The sequence below is a fragment of the Zosterops lateralis genome (assembly GCF_965231275.1).
Source record: "Zosterops lateralis genome assembly, chromosome: 4".
Lineage (NCBI taxonomy): Eukaryota > Metazoa > Chordata > Aves > Passeriformes > Zosteropidae > Zosterops > Zosterops lateralis.
This window is the reverse complement of record NC_139765.1, coordinates 35,209,893-35,228,940: the sequence shown is the minus strand read 5'-3', so window position 1 is coordinate 35,228,940 and position 19,048 is coordinate 35,209,893. Positions and strand designations below refer to the sequence as shown.

Below are 19,048 nucleotides of genomic sequence, written 5' to 3'. Positions count from 1 at the left end.
GTGTTGAGGCAGTTAAGAGTTGATCCCCTGCGTCATGCTAAAATTAGGTGCCACAAATAGCCATATGAATTCCAAAAATCTTGCTTAACAGACACTGGTTGTGTTGGGAGGCAGGAATAGGAGGGGAAAGAGAGCTGTTGAGTATTTTCTCCAAGTAATTCTGAATGTCTGTTTTGTAGGCTAAAAGCAAGACTACATTCATGTACCTTCTTCCTTCCATTTATGGATTTTTCCTTGAAGCTCAAATCCAGCAGAAAAATAATGAAAACAAAATGAGAAGTAAGATTTATATAAACTTTGCAGGTAGAAAAAGTCCTGAGTATTATTTCAAGTTGAGACTGAGAACTGGATGCTGATAGAATTCCTTTATACATGCAGCCACTGATAAATGTAGTTTGAAAATCTTTATATGCTTTTAAAATAAATATCAACCTTGATAAGGCCTAACTAGATTTGGTTTCTCAGCTGTAAAGAGTTCAGATTAGGCTGCTTTACCAGTAGACACTGATGTTGTAACTCTATTTTTTCTATGCCTTCTTTACTACAGCATTCCTGCAGTATTAGTATTAGCACAGATAGTTCTGTGCTATCTCTGGTTTAATCATCAGAATAAAAAAAAATACGACATGTCTCCTTCACATTGTCTGGGCCTGAAAGCTTACCTGGATGAGAGAAGCTGTTTATAAAGTGGCTGTGCTAGATTTTTATTCAAAGCATCAGAATTATTTTGCGTTAGATTGGCTTGCATTTTTCTGGTAACTCATTTGTATGAGCTAAGGTAATTGGGTGTTTCCTACCCTTTCGATCATAGGTAGATAAAACTCCCTGCTGCTTTGCTTTTCTATTTTTTCAGTCCTCTGCTTCTCCTCCTAACTCACCCAATGTTATTTTGGCCTGTGAGGGTATGGATGGAATACAGGGACATAATTGGGTTTGCTGCATTTGAAGAAAATTTTCATGGTTAAACAATATGATCATTCCGTGGTTTTCATCTGAGACATTCTTTATAACTGACTTTGCCTGGTGCTGAGTGAGTTGCTTCTAACCCTCTGTGGAAGAGCACACAGATTACCCCTTAGCAGGGTGTATATTCACTTTTTTCCATGTAAAGACAATCACAATACAATGAGGCCATGCTGAAATTCAGTCAAGCTATAAAACCTTTCTGTGGCAATGTTGACTTGAAGAGTTGGGACTGCAAATGTATATTCTTGCTACAGTAAAGTGCTAATACACCAGTTAGACCAATTTTTGTTTTTAACAGACTTTCTCTGTGTTTCAGGGTTCAAGAACTCCTTGGAGTGAATACTGACACTCAGATGTGGTTTTCTTTATTACCCAGTAATACTGGAATGCCTATCTATTCTCAGTGAAGTTTGAGATGAGGACTTATTTTGCCTCACAGCTGTTGGATTTGGGGTCTTTGTGATGGGTGGTGTTCTGGGAGTGGGGGAACAACTAAAAAAGCCCTCCACTCAGCAGTGTGTGCCTTAGTGAGGTGGGGCAGCTCTGCCCCCAGACCAGCCCAGCTCTGGAAGGCTTCAAGGTACTCACTGACAGTCCAGTGCAGAACATCATTATGCACCCAAGCTCCAGTTGTTTTCAGCTAAGATGGCTTTTTAACTTGGGGTGTTCTGTAATCTGTGTGTCTGATTCTCTCCTAACTCTTCTGCCTGTTGTTATTCCTCAGTCCATGTGTATTCCCCCTTCCCTCCTCCCCAGTTCGCTTGAGGACAGTCTTTTGAATCTCTCTAAGCCTCTATGTATTATCTTCTGGTATTTTACTGCCATCAATTTAATAAATTATTTTTTTTCTCTCTACATCATTAAAGGCATTACATAAATTCTAACTCAGCAGTCTGCTGGAATTTGCTGCCTGAGGTATTGCCAGTTTGCTTTGGTTTCAGTCTGGATTCCTGTCCTGGAGATCTGCCTGTATCAGCAGCTCAAATTAATACCTTCCCACTATTTGCTATAAATACCTCCTTCATCTTAGCTGCTGTTGTTTTCTTTCTATTTGTATACAAGCATAATATTGCAATATGCATTTTTTATTTCTTTATTTGTAATTTAAGATTGCAGGTGCCCTTCTCCAGTATGTTAAAATTTTACAATGCTATGCTGTCTCTCTCCCTCCTCGCTACATTCAAGTTTCATGAGCAGTGAGTTCCTCCCTTTTTGGTGCAAATACAGGAGAACAAGGTTTACTGCTTTGATGCATGTACTTTCCATGTAATCACATTTACTAGGTGCTTGGTTGAGTAGCTTTGCTTTTCCACAAGAGTATTCTGTGTTTACCTACAGCCAAAACTCAAGGTGCAATTTCCTGTTGTTTCAACCCACATTTGTCGTGCTTTATAAAACTATTTGTTTTGTCTGTGTGTAACTGTGCTGAAATGATATACAGACAGATCAGTTGTCCTTGCTCTGGCAGTAAACTTAATCAAGAGCTCATAAACACTAATTTGTGCTGGTTTTAAATAAAAGTTTTGGCCTTTTTTTTTTTTTTTTCCTCCCTGTTTTCTGCTATATTCCCCATCTGGCACTGTAACATTTGTTGTTATGTTCCAGTTGGAAGCACTGTGGGTAGAACTGCACACTCAAGAGCTGGCTGAACAGCCCTTAGGCCACTGTGAACATTTCTGTTTCCACTGTCAGCTCTCATGTTCAGCAGCCTCAGTTTGGGATTTTTGGGTGAGGGAATCACTGGCTGGCTGTCAGTTTTACAGCACCTCCTTCTTCCCAAAGCTCATGGTTCTCTGAATTCAGCATTTCAATAGCAACCTGATGTTGGTATATCTGCACACCAGTGAAGGGTTGTTATTTTGAGACTGCTTTGCTACACTCTCCATTTAACTCTTTTCATTCCAGGCAGGCTATTGTTACTTTTATAAATACCAACCACTTCTTCCCCACCATAAATGGATTCCTGGACTGCATTATTCCTTTGAGAAGCTGTCTAATGTTATTGAATATGAAATTAAATACATTTTCATTTATAAATTACCCAGTCTTACAGCATCTTCTTTTAAAGATGCTGGTGGAAATATGTAATCCAAAGTCATCTAACTCGTTCTGCTGTGACATATCAGTCCAAAAAAGCCTGATGGGGATGTGCTTTGTGTGTGTGTACTGGGTCTGGGGCATCCCTCCATGGCATAGACAGACACTGGCAAGTGTGACAGGAGCTTTTTAGGTTGAACTGGCCACAGCTCTCATGGCCATTCTGACAGCCCAGCTGGACTGCATGCCACTTCTCAAGCCCATCCATGGCCAGTACCCTACTGGCTGGTATTGGGAGAGCCTCCACCACTCAGTCCCCAGACCCCTTAGTAAAAGGGATTTTAAAATATGTTTTGCTGGGGTCAGGACTGGCACAGACACTGCACAGGAACCTACAGCAAATACCTTTTGCTACTCACCTCTCATCTCAAATACTGGGTACTGCTAAAGGCTTGGCCCATAACATCAAGTAATCTGCTGCCTGGTGTGGTTACAGAAAGTCTGATGAGAGTAAGAAAATGTCAGCATTAGCTGAGGTTGGACATTATGTAGCAAATCAACTTTTAAAAAACTCCTATATTTAAGGAAATCTGATTTTAAAAACCTTACAAACCTTACAAATATAGTTTATGCCAAGAGAACTGTTTCCAATGTGAGAGTGTTTTCCAATATTTCTCTTGAGACATCAGCTACCCCTTAAAAATAATATCCTAGCTTTAATTTGTTCATTTGTGGAGGAAGGTAGAAGGCCCAACAGCTTGTATCAATGAATATAAACTATAATTTTTATGCAGTCTAGAAGATACTTGTACTTCTTTTTAGTCATTGTACCATATATTGTTTTTTTCCCCTCTGGCTTTCCTTCCCATTCAAACCTTTCCATTCATCTGAAAAAATACTAGCTGAGAAAATCCATTATCCCTCTAAATTCATTATTTCAGAGATTGTTTTATCCGCTCTCATCTAAACATGAATAAACAGAAGAGAAAAAGTCAGGGGAAATTCTTCATGGCCTGGATACCACAGGCATCACGTGAATTGTCCCTCTCCCTCGGGAGGACGGGTTTATATGCCCACAGAGGGAGCATGTCCCATGGTTCTTGGGAAAAATCAGCAAATCTGTGGGAACTCCCAGCAAAGTTCTTCCTGTTTTGCTTTGCTCTTAGACCCCTGCTGCTTTCCATATCCCAGCTCTCGCCTGTGCTGCTGTTTCTCTCCAAAGGCACACAGGTACTGCTCATGCTGCCAGCCTCCATCCCAGATACAGTCTCGAGACAAAATAAGGCTGTTTGCTGTATTAAGTGGCTGTTCTCCCCACTGCTGGCCAAGAGAACTTCACCTGAAGCCTGTTTGGACAGAAGGGAAACAGGCTAAGGGTGCAGTATTGACCCTGCTCCAGCTCTGGTCTAAGCCCCCTGGCTTGGTCTTTCCTTGCCTTTCCACTACACTGCTGTGCTGCAGGATGAGTGTGGCTTTTAGCCTGGAACTAACAATGCACCCTGCATGTCACCTCTGTCCTAACTGCATTCACACAGCTATTTGGAAAGCTGCATTTCCAAACCTCATTTTCTTTACTTCTTGAATCAATTTACAAGCTCTTCATGAATTCATTCTGCTTCCTGGAATGGAAACTCCACTGTCTGCTGACACTTATGCTCTAAATGTCAGTGATGTTGAGCTTTGGCATGGATTGTGCATAAATTTTCTTCCGATGGGAAAAAACACGTGCTAATGAGCACCCAGTATCCTGAGCCTTTTGAAGACAAAAATACAGCTGGAGGCAGTTCTGGCACTGTATTTCTTCAACATTTCTACATTTTAGTTGAGGACATCTTATTACAGTGTTTTGTCATATGAAACAATTCAGCTGTATCTATGACTAGTTTGTTCTCGCTCAGTCTTTTTCCTCTTAATCATGTTAGGCATTCCCAAGGCTTGTAGAGGGTTTTCTCTGATCTCACTGCACAGACCTGCATGGGATTTTTTTTTCTTTAAACCATTAAGCTCACCCTGCCCACAGCCTCGGGACTTTAACTGCACACACAATCAATTCCAGTGTTATCCCTGTGGCATTTTTCAAATTTTTCAACTTCTAGGTGCTTTCCTTTTCATATTTTGATTAGATTTAAGAAGCCTTAATTTTATTTTTAAAAGGATGGGCACTGTCCTTCTGTTGCATTCAGAATAAGCCATTGTAGTAAAACCATGCCAAGCTGACTATGCTGTTGATGCTTTTTTCCTGAAGATCCATAGAAATGGAAATTTGTATGCTGAATTCTTTCCTACCTGTGTGGAAAATTATTTTTCATTAGCTACTTACTCCTCTAACATTTTTCATCTTAAAAACCCTTGAAAAACAGTCATTCTCAAGTTCTACCTTTTCCTGACATATTGCTGTTTGCCACAATTTTCTTCTTTTGAGTTGTAGTACTTTTTCCTTTTAAAGTTTACTTTTGTAAAATCTCTTAATGAACTAAGTGCCTCTTGTCTACAACATGTCTGTAACTTTTAAGAGAGTTCCCATTGTGTGTGTGTATATATATCTCTGTATATATGTCTCATGGTCCAGATTACTGTAGAAATCTTGACATTACATACTGTCAATTACTTCATAAATAATGTATTGGCATCTTACTGCAAACTTCAGGAAAACAAAATGTGTCAGCTGGTCCCCTATGCTTTAAAAGCAGTTCAGCTAGCCTCCATTGAGACATTACTGTGAGATCCACAATGCACAATTAGTTGTGAATTGTACATCTTTTTGGCATTCCTGGGTAGACTGCTAATGAGGGAATAAATAGCACAATTTTATTTCGTCCCACACACTGGTTAAAATGAATTGTTAAGCAAGGGACACAAAGCTATTCTCTCGCCTTCAGCAGAGGGACATCTGGGTGCAACATCTTTTTTCCAGATAGATGGGTGCGGTCCATCCAGAGGTACCTGTGGATGTAATGTGGTTCTAGATCCCTGTTTACTTGAAAGGAATCAAATTCATTAAAAATACTGTGATGTTTACCCGTGGAGAGAAATTAATATTCTGCGGTGCAATCTATTTGACAAAAGATAGATATTTACTCTGGAATGAGATAATTGTCCAGGGAACATAAAGAGAAATGCTTATTTTCATTGGCATTGCCCTTTATGACTAGGCTAGGCATTTAACAGGCAATTTATCATTGCAGGGCTGTAATATCAGTTCATCCTTACTAGTCTCAGTTCTTCAGTGAGACTGTTTACATGTTAAAGTATTACTCAGCCTGACTAATGGGGCCAGCACTGAGGTTATGTTGCAAGTAGAGAGATGTTTCCATTAGCACTAAACCTTATCTCACAAAAATCACTGGAGACTAGCACTTTCCAGAGGTTCTGCTTTCTTTAGATTATCATCCCTTCTTCCAGTAATTGATTCCAAGCAGTTCAGCTTCTGTTATTTAGTGGAAAAGAATCTGTCTTTTTCAGAGATTTATTCATTAAGTCACAAGAAAGTCTGTGCTTAGGTATCAGGTTTTCTGGGTAGAGTGCAAGCAAATAGATTACTGGGGAGTTGAGGAAGTTAACGTTGTGGAACATGGGAGAATGTAACTGAAGATACTGCAGTGGTGATGGGGCTCATGTATGGGACACAGAAGAATGAGGAGAGGGGAGAATTAGTTAGGATCAAGATACTTCAAAAAACAAGGAAGTGGATATACCATTTAATGAGGATAAACTCAGCTAAAATCTCTAATGGCCCACTTACTTAAGCTGGACACCACCCTGTTCTGATTTTAGACGTTTGTGATGAGTAAACTTATATAATACAATACTTTCCTGTGAAACAAGAAAAGGAGGAACATGGTTTCAGCTAAGTGATAGGTTTCTGTTTGGATTAGCATGACAATTTTACCCTCAGATGAAATAAAAATTGGATTATTTTATCATGTTATGCCCCATTCTGTGCTCCATTTGGTACCTCTGCCAGTCATTTCTGCACTACAGTGGCACCACTGGGTCTTTCCTGCTAAACAGCTGGCATTCGACTGAGCCTAACTCAACTCCCCAGACTGGCAAACAGAACAAGCTGATCAGGACATGAAAAAGAAACCACAGAAACATATCTTGTGGGTCTTGTCCCATGTCTGTGAGTTGTCTAGGTCAGGTTTCACTCTAATACAAGCATGAAGATAGAAACTACAGAATGTTAGCAGAAGCAAATAATTTCTAGTGAATGTACTCATAGATGTACAAGCATTGACATACATTGATTTCTAGTATTAAAATATTCTTCTCCAAAATACATAGTTTGCTATCAATATAGGACTATTTCTGCATCCCTTTATAAATCTTACTGTACAATTCCTTAAGGACATATGAATAATTATCAAACCTGTGTATATTGTCTGTGCAAAGGCACAGATCATCCAAGGATTGGCTTGTATCACCTGCATTTATTTTAATAAATTATTCCATTCCAATACCCTTAATATGTACTGTACTGTTTAGCCTTCCAGTCTGGTAACTCAAATTATATTTTTACAGCATCTTACCTCATTCTCATTTTTTAACACTCTACCACTGACTCATTAACTACTAAACTTTCTCAGTACATAGTAGGTATACCTAAACCATCATTTTGAAGTTAGGACAATTTTGCATTCTGCATCAAGCCTCAGGGAAAGTGATGAGCTTTTCTTAAGTACCAACTAATGTTGAAGAAGCCCAGATTTGCCTCCTTTCCATCTTCAGAACCCTGTGTGCAGTGATCTTGAACTCAGTATTAAATAAGAAATAGACCTTTGTTGGCTTTTTGCTAGCATTCTGCTCTCCGCATGATACTCCTTAATTCATAAATTGTGCGGCCACAAGGAACCCTTACAATCCCATCTTGCCTGAAGCGTAAACCTACTCAGATTTAATTTCTGTTTGAACTTTAAGTCTTTTGAGGGAGAAGGGGTCTTAACCCTCTGTAACAGAGAGTTCACCACTGGAGAAGCTACTCCAGCTGTTTCAGTCTTACTACTAACACAAAATATGTGCCTATTCCTAAGTTAGAATTTCCCCAATTCCCTCTCACAGCCATTGAGAGGGAATATCCTTTTTATACCCTTGTCTGCTGTCTTGAAGAATCTACAACCAAAATTAGGCTTCCTTCAGAGGAACTGTAGACTGTGATCAAATGACTCCAGTAGCTTAACTGTCCTGAACACCCAGGACTTCCACAGAAAGGCATATTTTGACTGTAGAAGAGTGCAGTTACTCTTCTAAAGATTAATTTCACTGCAGAATTATAAAGCATGGTTTGCTCATATTAGGTGCAGCGTTCATTTGTCCTTCTGTAGCCCCAGCCTCTTCTCAGGAGGGAAAGGAGAAGCCCTCTCATATGATAGTCTGCATTATTCAGGCTCCCTTATTTATGCTGCAGGTGACTTATGTCTGGCAGGCATTTTATATAGCCCCCAGCAGCTCACTCAAAGGAAGCTTGCCTTGATCTATCTACATCACAGTTCAGCTGCCTAAAGCCAAAGAGGTATCTACTCAAATTTTGGTGACAGTACCATACAGATTGTTGAAATGTATGAGCTTGAGATACTTCAGATGTTGCTTTGTGGTAAACTTAAACAGCAAAATAGCTGACCTAAGTGAGGGTACTGCTAATTATCAGCTCCATAGAGGAATGCTAGTTCACTCTCCAGACAGCCACATGGCTCTTGTAATGGATTAAGGATCACAGTTCTATTCTTTTAAGCAGGCAGAAGTTCCACTGAAACTATTATCAGTGAGACACCTCATCAGTGCTGTAATGTCCAGGAAGGTTTTGCTCACACAAGGAATACCTGATTAGGTACCAAATGAGTTCTGTTCCTTCACCACCAGAAGTCATTTGAAATGACAGCTGGAATTCAGTAGAGAGTGGCAAAGCCAATCTGTGATTTATACCAGCCCCGTGGCCCCCATGGACTCTGGCTGTGTGCAGCACTGAGGCAGAGTGCTGGTGTTGAAGGGACAGAGTCCTTTCCTGCCAGGCAGGCCTGGACCCTGCTGGACCCTGTTAGTCACAGCTCACCAGAGAGGTCAGAGCTCAGGACAACCATGGCACAGCACCTGCCCAAGGAGTGATGGGAATAGCTGCCAGGTGGTTGTAGAGCATCCAGCCATGCCAGCTCTGTACCTGCTGTGTGCATTTGGCAGCATTCATTGGCCTTGGGAAGACCAGCCCATAAACCATTGCTAAGAAATGCTTGCAGGATGGTTAATAAGCTGTGGAACAAAGTTAGGTAGAATTTACTCCACCTTCAGGATGTTAAAGAGATAATGCAATAAACACTTTGTACCTTTTCCCAGCAGGAATACTTCACAATCGTACAGTTTTTCTATAGTAGAAATTAAGAATTTGTTTAAATACAAGCTGCAAATGTTGTCTGTTATTTATTTTTTAATCTACTCTTACATGTATGGGATTAAAATTTGTAGAAAACACACTGAGCTCTCCTTCTTAGCTCTACTTCTTCTCTTGAATGCTTAGATCCCTATGTGAAGATCCATCTGATGCAGAATGGTAAGAGGCTGAAGAAGAAAAAGACTACAATTAAAAAGAACACTCTGAATCCCTACTACAACGAGTCTTTCAGCTTTGAAGTACCATTCGAGCAAATTCAGGTAATGTCAAACAGTGTTTTGTCTTTCCTCTGCATTTCATTTCTCAGCCCTTATAAATATTTAACGGAAATCTTGTTAATTATCACATGTGCATGCTTTCATTAGCACCTAGGTGCTAGTCCTGTGCTACATTAGATGAGTGTGACTGCTTCAAGAGGGAAATGATAAAATGTGAAGTACTTAGGAAGCTTTGATTCATCAGTGAGAAATGGATAACTGACATTTTCTGTTAACAGAAATGGATTTTGGGGGAAAAAATCCACAGGGAGATAGTGAAGGAATGTGCCAGCAAAAAGGAATAGGGATGAAAGAAAAGCCATATATAACATTTTTCCCTAAATTATTTAAAATAATAAATTTGCATTATCAGATCTTTTTGTTCTTTATGCTTTTATTTAGCCTGTTTTTTGAAAGCAGTGCAGCACCCCTGTGAAGTAAAACACCTAATTCATACACAGCTTTTTTTTTTTTTTTTTCAGTTATTCACTACATCTTGAAAACTTTTTTCAGTGATTCCTATGTCCCTTGGAAAAAGGCATTTGAGAATCTCAGGAGTCAGTACTGGAGTACCTGTTCTCTTAGTGCCTCAGGAGAGCTCCAGTAGTTAGCTGTCCAGATGCTATTCCCAAGAGCTCAGTACCTAAAATTAAGGATCTCAGAAGTCAGCACAGTGAGATGGAAGTCACCTACATTAGCAGTGGGAAATACCAGGATGAAGCATTGTATAATTTGTTTTAGGGACTCAGTTGTCTATCTTTGAGCTATTGGGAGGCAAACCATCTCTCATGAGAGAGAATTAGCTTATTTTGATGTTAACTGTCTTTTATCTCAAGAGAGCAACTTTTTTTAACCATCTCAGAAGGCATGTGGGAAAAGAACTGCATGCTGGCTTCCCACATGGCCATGGAGTCCCAGGACTGTGGAGATGTTAAGCAATACAACAGCTTTTCTGGGTGGAGCTGAGTGGGTAAAGTGTCCTTTCAGGGGCCCCCCAGTTTTAATCACTGTAATTTAAAACATCTGGGAATACATCCTTCTATGGATTGTAGGAAAGGTCATGGTATAAATTAGGTGCCATGCTTTTAAACTTGTAGTTTAAAAGTTTTAATGTGTTTTAATTGCTTGGACAAAACTTGGAGCCCCCTCTTCATTAGGTGAGAGCATGGTATGGGTTTTCTCATTGTGTATCTTGGATTTTGATAGCAACTGGGCTGGAGAGAAGCCCGGGAGCCATGGCCTACCTTTTAAATAAAACTGTGTGCTTGGATTTTATTGACTTGGTACTAACAAAGATAATCAAACTAGACCAGGTGAAGCAAGGGCACCGTGACTTGGATGCATGACTAGTCCATTTAGAATTTCTTCATGCCCTACTGCATGTACAGGTGTCTGCTGTGGATTCTAGGAATCAAAAAGTGGGAAATCCAGTGGGGGCTAATTTCCCTTGATTTTAATGAAAGCAGGTCTGTGTGCTTGTGAAAGATTTCATAACAAGGATCAAAGACCCAGAGGCAAAAAGAGATTAATCAAATCAAGTAGCAGTTTAGGCAATGAGTATCTTGATTTCCAAATAGGGCAGGATTGAGAGGAGCTGGAATGGTTGCCTCCAAATTTCCCTGTCAAAGCTTTGGTATGGTTAGGTGCATTTTTGATACTTGACCACTTTGCCTTCTAATTCTAAAAGTCATTTTATGAGGTAGGTATACTTTATTTTAAAAGCATTGTAGTTTAGAGGTTTAAAATTCCCCACACACACACTTTTTTTTTTTCCTTCTTCTTTTTTTTGATAAGTTTATTAGAGTGACTTTTTAGCTATCTACTTGACTATGTAGCCCCAATTTTAAATCTGCAATTATGGACTTTGGTCATTTGCCAATGTATTTTGAGTTAGTTATAAAAGACTATATTTAGAAGTTACTTCATCATGGATACTGAAGTGATTTCATCATTAGAAAAACACATTTTAAATGTTATTTAGACTTTATATGGTAGGAATCACTGTGACCTATGTACTGTTCATATAAAAGTCATTAAGTAAACTTTCAGTGTGAAAAAATCATGGTTATACAAGTTTCTTGATCGTTGGAGAATGAAGAAAGGTCATGGAGGGAAAACAGGTCAATAGCAGTACATCTTTGTCATTTTAAAGAAGCCAAACATTAACATTTTCAACAATTTTGCAGTGACTACGGGTTCTGGCTCTTAAGAGAATGCATAGTCACTGTAAAATTGTGATGAAAGTGATGTCTTCAAGGGTAATGGAAGAACACCACAGAGAAGTCAAATGCTGCTGCTACCAGCAGACCAGGCACATGTTTTGCCACATGCAAACCAGCCTGTGTTTGTAGGCAGCCCTGTCTCCAGGCCCTCTCAGTCCAAAGGGCTTAATCCCACCTGGAAAGTGCTAATCCAAGAGTTTATTAGAAGAGGCACTGCTTTCTACTAGCACCTCTTGGGTTTTGCCATGCAGCTGCTCCTTTAATATGTGGTACAAAGGCAAAGAGATGCTCACATTTCTCTGTAGGTTTAGTCCAGAGATCACGAGGGGAGAATCATCTCCAAGTTAATTATCTGAGCTGGCTGTTCTTACATCTTTGTAGAGCAAGGAAAAGGGTCCTTCATTCACTGTGCTCATTTTTATCTTATGATTAACATAAAAAAAAAAATCCAGTAATAACTATCCCCAAGCTTCTAGGTACAGCAGGCAAGCATTTTTTTGTAATGCAAAAAAATACTCTCATGCTTACTTTTTATATATGTGAGTGTACCATGCATCTAAAACATAAGTGTTCATTTGGAGAGGTACCATTAAAAGTGAGTGTATTGCAAATAGCAGCACTGAAATGTAATTCTGGCACATAGAAATTCTTCCTTCAGAGTATTGCCTTTTATCATGAGTGCTCTGGTGAGGGAAAGTCTTGAGTTTGAACTATACTTTTGTCATCAGCAACTATATAAATACTTCAGTGCCTGTTGGAACCATCTCTTTCTCTGGCTCAGTGAGCTGTACAATCCTGTAAGGAAATGGACTATATAAAATAAAGCTCATGACCCTGGTCTTGCTACTTTTAAAAGATAATCCTATTACAAGCCCTGAAATTAATCATTGTAGTAAGAGGTCCAGATTATAGATATATGTAAAGCTTTTAATTTAAAAATCTAGTTCCAGAGAATAGATGTTGTTTCTGGAAATGTGTTTCAGGGCATTTCTTCCTTTTATTCAGGAAGCTGACACTGGAATCAAGAAAAGAACTGTATGTTCATCATTAAAAGTAAAGCTCTATAAGGAGAAGTGTTACAATTTAGTAAAATCAGCCCAAGACTGTGAAAGTCTTAGGTGCTGTTGGGGAAGAACACCACTTCACTGAAGGAATAGTTGTTTATGCTCTTTTAACAAATACTAAAGACTTGAAAGAGAGAAATTTTGTGTATGTGCAGACAACTACAAACATAAATGCCTGGCTCAAACACCTCCCAGTGTGCCCCAGCCTAAATGGGTGGAAAATTGTCTATGAGCTGTGACAGATGGGTTCACACAGACCACGTGGGACTTGTTTAACCCTGTTTGCCAGAGGTCACCATTCCTATAGAAGTGGCACTCCAGCATCAGCTCCGTCATAGACCGTGCCGGTGTGTCAGAGCCCCGAGACACCAGGGGCCTACACATCCATTCCAATTCCCTTAAGCAGCCTGCCTGTTTTCTAGATTTCTCTGTAAATACACAGAACATACACAGTATACACACATACTTGTACATGTGACAAGTGCACACACATGTGCAGAAATGAGAACACATGTGTGTGCGTATGTATATAGTAACCATAAGGACTGTCTTCTGAATTTATCTGAAAATACCTGATTAGCATACTGGATGGATGGGTAAGAGTTGCTAAGTAGTAGAAAAGCAACTAACAGAGTAGAGTACAGCATTGCAAACAAAGCAATTTCTGAACTTCAGTTGTTAACTTATTTACTTAAAAAATAAGGATGTGTAAAAATGCACAACTTTTGAATTAACTTACCAGTAAGCTGTTAATCCGTTAAAGGAAAAACAATCAACCTCTATTTCCATATGAAGCTATTCAATGCAAGGGGGCAAGTTTCAAGCTAACAGGGAGGTTGCAAACCTGATTTTATTTGGAAGGTTCACAAGAAGCAAAAAAAAAAAAAAAGTTTAAATTTGCTTCTTATTAGGGGAATCTACTCCAGCTGTCAACCACTTCCCTCTTCATGGCTTCTCCATGGCTGGCTGTCCCCACATTCATCCCTGCCAACCTTCCCCTTACTGTCATGCTTACTGCTCTTTCTCTGTCTCGTTACAGAAAGTGCAAATTGTTGTGACTGTTTTGGACTATGACAAGATTGGCAAGAACGATGCCATCGGGAAGGTCTTTGTGGGCTACAACAGCACCGGCGCGGAGCTGCGGCACTGGTCAGACATGCTGGCCAACCCCCGGCGGCCCATTGCACAGTGGCACACCCTACAGCCCGAGGAGGAGGTAGATGCCATGCTGGCAGTCAAGAAGTAAATTAAATTTAATCAAATTAAATTAAATTGAATTGAATTATGAAGAAGAAAAATACGAAGAAGAAGCCTTTCTGCATTTGCCCACATAGTGCTCTTTAGCCAGTATCTGTAAATACCTCAGTAATATGGGTCCTTTCATTTCCAGCCATGTGTTCCTGACACAGATCAGTTGTACTTTAAAATTCCCGTTTTAATTTGCACAAATTTAAATGTAGAGAGCCTTTTAAAGGCGCTTCATTTTACCACTGCCCGCCCCAGATCTACTCTTCTTTTAAGCAATATGATGTGTAGATAGAGCATGACAGAAATTATTTATTGTATCACACAGTTGTATATATACACCAGTATGCTCAGAATTTATTTCTAGTTTGTGTATTTGTATGTTGTAAGCGTTTCCTAATCTGTGTATATCTAGATGTTTTTAATAAGATGTTCTATTTTAAATTATGTAAATTGACTGAGATGTAGGAGAGCTGATACTATATTATAGGGTAACTATTGTATCGTCTGCATTCCAGAAAAAAAATATCCAACTTGTAAGGCACTAGTAGTGTTACACTGACATCTTAAAGGACAACTTAAATCTGATCTTTCAACTGGAACATCCTAATAACACACTTCATGTCCACAGTGAATCTTGGAGGGGCAAATCCAATTGGGTAGACTTCTTTCACAGGCAACTTAGCATGATCTGAACAGTTCCATGGCTGACCTCATGGAGATGTAGCCAGAAGCTAGGATACAATTTTTTGTATATATTCCAAAGCAAACACAGACTAAAATGGCTTTAGATTGAAAGTTGAGGAAGCAGTTCCACAGGAAGCAACAATTTCATCTAACATACGAAGACAGACCACTGCAGAAGTTGTGCAGGGAGGGGGAAGAGGGAGAGGCAGCAGTAGTAAAATGCTGCCATGAAAACAAGAGTAGCTCTCCATTATCACCTTTATACAAAATTTGCATACTGTGAATTCCATCCACGATTTCACATTATAATGAGTTTGCACATTAGACTTTGTAACGAAATATTTTATGATACTAACTCAGATTAGAAGGAATGCAGAATATTTTTTAGACACAGCCGTGTGAGTTTATTATACAAAATAGTTTCATGGTAAACAGACAGTATTGTAATCCCATCAGAAGATGACAAAATTTAGCCATAGTTCTAAATGCACTTCAAAGTAAGCCAAAAGAGAACAGCTAGTGACCTTTTATATACTATTTATACTTAAGTTTTAATTTGTCCTTTAAAAAAAAAAGTGAAAACAAAGAACAAGTTCTAGAAAACTGAAGCAACCTCTTCTGTATACTAGATGCTCGTTTCAGGAGGAGTTTTTAAATGTTTTAAATGTTATTATGTAGTAAATGGCACTATTATGAAGCTATTAGTCATTCCATAAGAGTCTTGAAAGACTGCTCTGTGTATCACTGTGACTGCCGTGTGTGCTTAGAAATGTAGTTTTCTCAGTGGATAGCAATCAATTTATTCCGTAGTGATATTGTAATAATACTGCCATTCCCTTCTACTGCACTGCCGAAGGAACGCATAGCACAAGCAGTTCCAGTTGTTACGGACCAATGTAGAACTGGAGAGCTATGCAGGGGACAAGGATGCTCTAGTGAGTGGGTTGACCACGCAGCATTTTGTCAAGCCCTGTGCAATACTCTACGTTTCCAAGCGCCCTCGCCCCTGCTGCTTTCCCGTAGAGTCATCTTACAGCTCCCCAGCATGGCACCTATGCTGTACCATCTCATCAAGTCATTCAGGGCATCACTCCTAGCTCATGTATCGTCCTTGGAGGCCCCTCGCTTATCTTTCCAAGCTGTGAATATATTTATAATGCTTTGAAGAGTTCGTTATTTTCAGCAATGCAAACTACCCTAGAAATGTGGAAATGCTATTGCTTTTGGAGGGAGGCATGAGAATTAACCATTACTGTTCTTATCAATCTTCTGTGTCTAACAAAGATGAATGTAATCGGAGAACTGTGCACTGCAAGCTAAATTCCACAGCCTCCCTCAAGGCTGTGCTTCTGGGAGAGGTGTGACAGTCTCAGAGGTCAGTGCAGGGATGGCCAAGCACACCTGTTTTTCAGTACTTTGAGGGTAAAAGCAGCAGCAAAGTACTGGGAGGGGGAAAAAAGCCTGTATCTCTCCCCACCTCCAAAAGTGAGAATAGCAAAATCCATTTTCTTCCTTTTTTACATGAAACATAGAAAAAACACAAGTGAGACATTTTCTGATACAGGCACATACATGCAAAGCATCAAGCTGGAATATTTTAAAATCTTATCCTTATGGACCAAACCCCACCAAAGAGAAGAAGTAGACAGTCAGCTTCCCAGCCTAAGAGCTTCATGGTCTCCAGCTTTCAGTTATTCATTCAGGATAGCTGCAGGTTCAAAGTGCCAGGACTGACTTACTGTGTTAAGGTATTCTTAATGCTTTCTCTTCCTACACTGCCAGACTGAACGTCACCCTAGAACTGGTTTGTAAGGTACAATGATTCTCAGAGACTGAACCTGCCATGTGACCAAGGTGACATTTTTCATCCTCAAAGAAGCCACATGTACCTTTCTGACAAAGCTGTGTGAAGTATTAGAATCTGATGCTGTAGAAAGATCCTAGTTGCCTTTGTGTATATTTACTGCCTGCTTGAGTGTTTCTCTGTGTGGGTTTTCTCTGTATCTTGTAGAAATGTTTGGGGTGTTTTATCCTGCCATATCGCTCGTGGCCCGCGAGCTGACAACCTTAGCCGTATTTTACCTTCATTTTTGATGAGGTGGTTTATATTTTGTTTCACTTTGTGTAGTGACTCCCCACAGTAGAGTTTTCCAATTGTCGTTAAAATAACATACATATTACACAGATATTCAATAAAAATGTTTTATTTCCTGTTGATGTTCTGGCATGTCTCTTTTGATCTAAAATTTTGAAAGGACATTTCACTCCAGGACTTTCACACAATCACATACTTTGAAGTGTCACAAGTGAAATAGCACAGCACATTTTAAGGGGCTGTGAAAAGCTGCTTTCATCAGTAAGACAGTCACAGCCAGCAGTGCTACAGTAGATGAATTCTCCACCTCTGTTGCAGATGAAGCACTATTACCTTGTTTACCCAGGAGCCTGATTATTTGCCTCAAAAACCATCATCCTCTATCAAAACATGACCATGACAAAAACTCCCAAGTAGTTGCCTACACATCAGTATTCTTCCAGACAATTGTGCTAAAGCTGTGGTTGAAGTTTTTGTTGTGAAAGAGATGGTATATTTTAATCTACATTGAAGTGCTGCTTCAAAGATGACTATAAAATTGAACCTGTTGTAGACTAAAGATTATTAAATAAGTGCTTAAACTATGGGGGAAAGGGGCAGCAGGGAGGAGGTATTACAGGTTCTATATGCACCAGCATTTTTACAGCTCTAAAGAATACCAAGAAGACATCTTTGTCAATCAAAACCAGTTATTTCAACAGAGTAATCAGTTAAAGTCAGTCATTACAACTAATGTAAGGAAAAATGCTTCATATAATAGCTATTATACTAAGTGGGGAAAGCAGCAAAAATTACCAATTTTATTCAGCTCATTTAACCCCTAATCAACTGTCAAGAAAAACATTCTTCCCAACTGTCAGACTGTTACCAAACCAAAGTATCTGTCTCTTGATCACTTTTCACATCATGAGTCAATGAAAGTTAATTGCCTGTTAGTTATGCAAAGAAAAAATTAAAACAGTTTATTTTTTTTTTTACTCTAACAGCCCTGTTTTATTTATTTATGCTTTAACATTCCACTCCAGGCTGCCAGTTCAGTTTTACACATACTGACCTGCTTTCCAGAACATGAACCTACCAAATGCACATCCAGCCCCAATTTTCAGTATCTGTTCAAGCACTGTTGCTCATCCAGGCATTGAAGAAAGTATGAAAAACGAGTTTTCTTGACATACTACCATAATTTTTAAGCAGCCTTCATACCCTTTACCTTATATGCATCAAATCTTTATCTTCAATAGAGAAAATACTTTTAATATTGCATCAAAAAGTAGTTCCAGAAGCACATGACAAACTGGTAGACAGGACACCAACTCTGTGTACTTCTTTGTGACCAACACCTGCAGCAACACTTTAAGACATGAGCCATACAAAGAGATGTATGTCAAGATTATGCTGTATTCAAAATAAAAAAATAAAGCTCTACAAACTAGAGGATGATCTAGATGTCCTTCATGAAGCTTATAAAGAGGCTGAATAAATTGGGGAAGTGAAGATAGCTCTTCCATGCTTCTGGGCTGAAGATGCAGGGTACAGCTAGTACAGTCTTTTTTTCCGTGCATGCACTGTGTGATAACATGCTGAGATTTTGAACAGTCATTTAGCCAGAAAAATATACACCTACCTTACCAAATGAAGAGTTTCAGCTTCTGTCAGAACCAATCTCATCAGTGACAGCTCACATTTAATTTCAGATCTTTGTACACTGTCTTATTACTTACAACAAAGAGAGCACACAGTAGGTGATGATGCCCTGATGTTAAAGCACCAAATGGAGCTGACACCAGTTTTCCTTACAAACAAGAAACCAATGCACAAAAGTGGCAAAATAGTCTCTACTTTCCTAATCAAGATTATCCCAGAGTCCTGCACAGACCTAAGTTTGCTTGCACTCTCCCTGAGCCCAGGGAAAGTTCTTTTATCTATTATGTTCACAAGCATGTACCTTAGCCTAGAAGGTTTCGTGGCTTTCCTAAGGAGCAGCAGCGCCCACTGTGACACAGGCCTGTCATTGAAGAGTTCCAGATTGAGCTTAGGCTATATTTGTCTTCTCCCTTGGACCATTCATCACAAGGAGGAGGATTCCTGGCTGTTAA

At 39.4% G+C, this 19,048-nt stretch overlaps 1 protein-coding gene across 7 annotated transcripts in view; it reads left to right on the top strand.

Moving 5' to 3' along the window:
* SYT1 (synaptotagmin 1) overlaps window positions 1-17,074 on the top strand; it is a 345,379-nt gene extending 328,305 nt beyond the window's left edge. For all 7 annotated transcript variants that reach the window (XM_083859065.1, XM_083859069.1, XM_083859070.1 and 4 more), the window contains 2 exons: window positions 9,509-9,642; window positions 13,965-17,074. In XM_083859065.1, coding sequence (XP_083715191.1) covers window positions 9,509-9,642; window positions 13,965-14,171 — 341 coding nt within the window. In that variant the 3' untranslated portion in view covers window positions 14,172-17,074. The remainder of the gene's footprint in view (window positions 1-9,508; window positions 9,643-13,964) is intronic.
* Window positions 17,075-19,048: the final 1,974 nt, after the last annotated feature.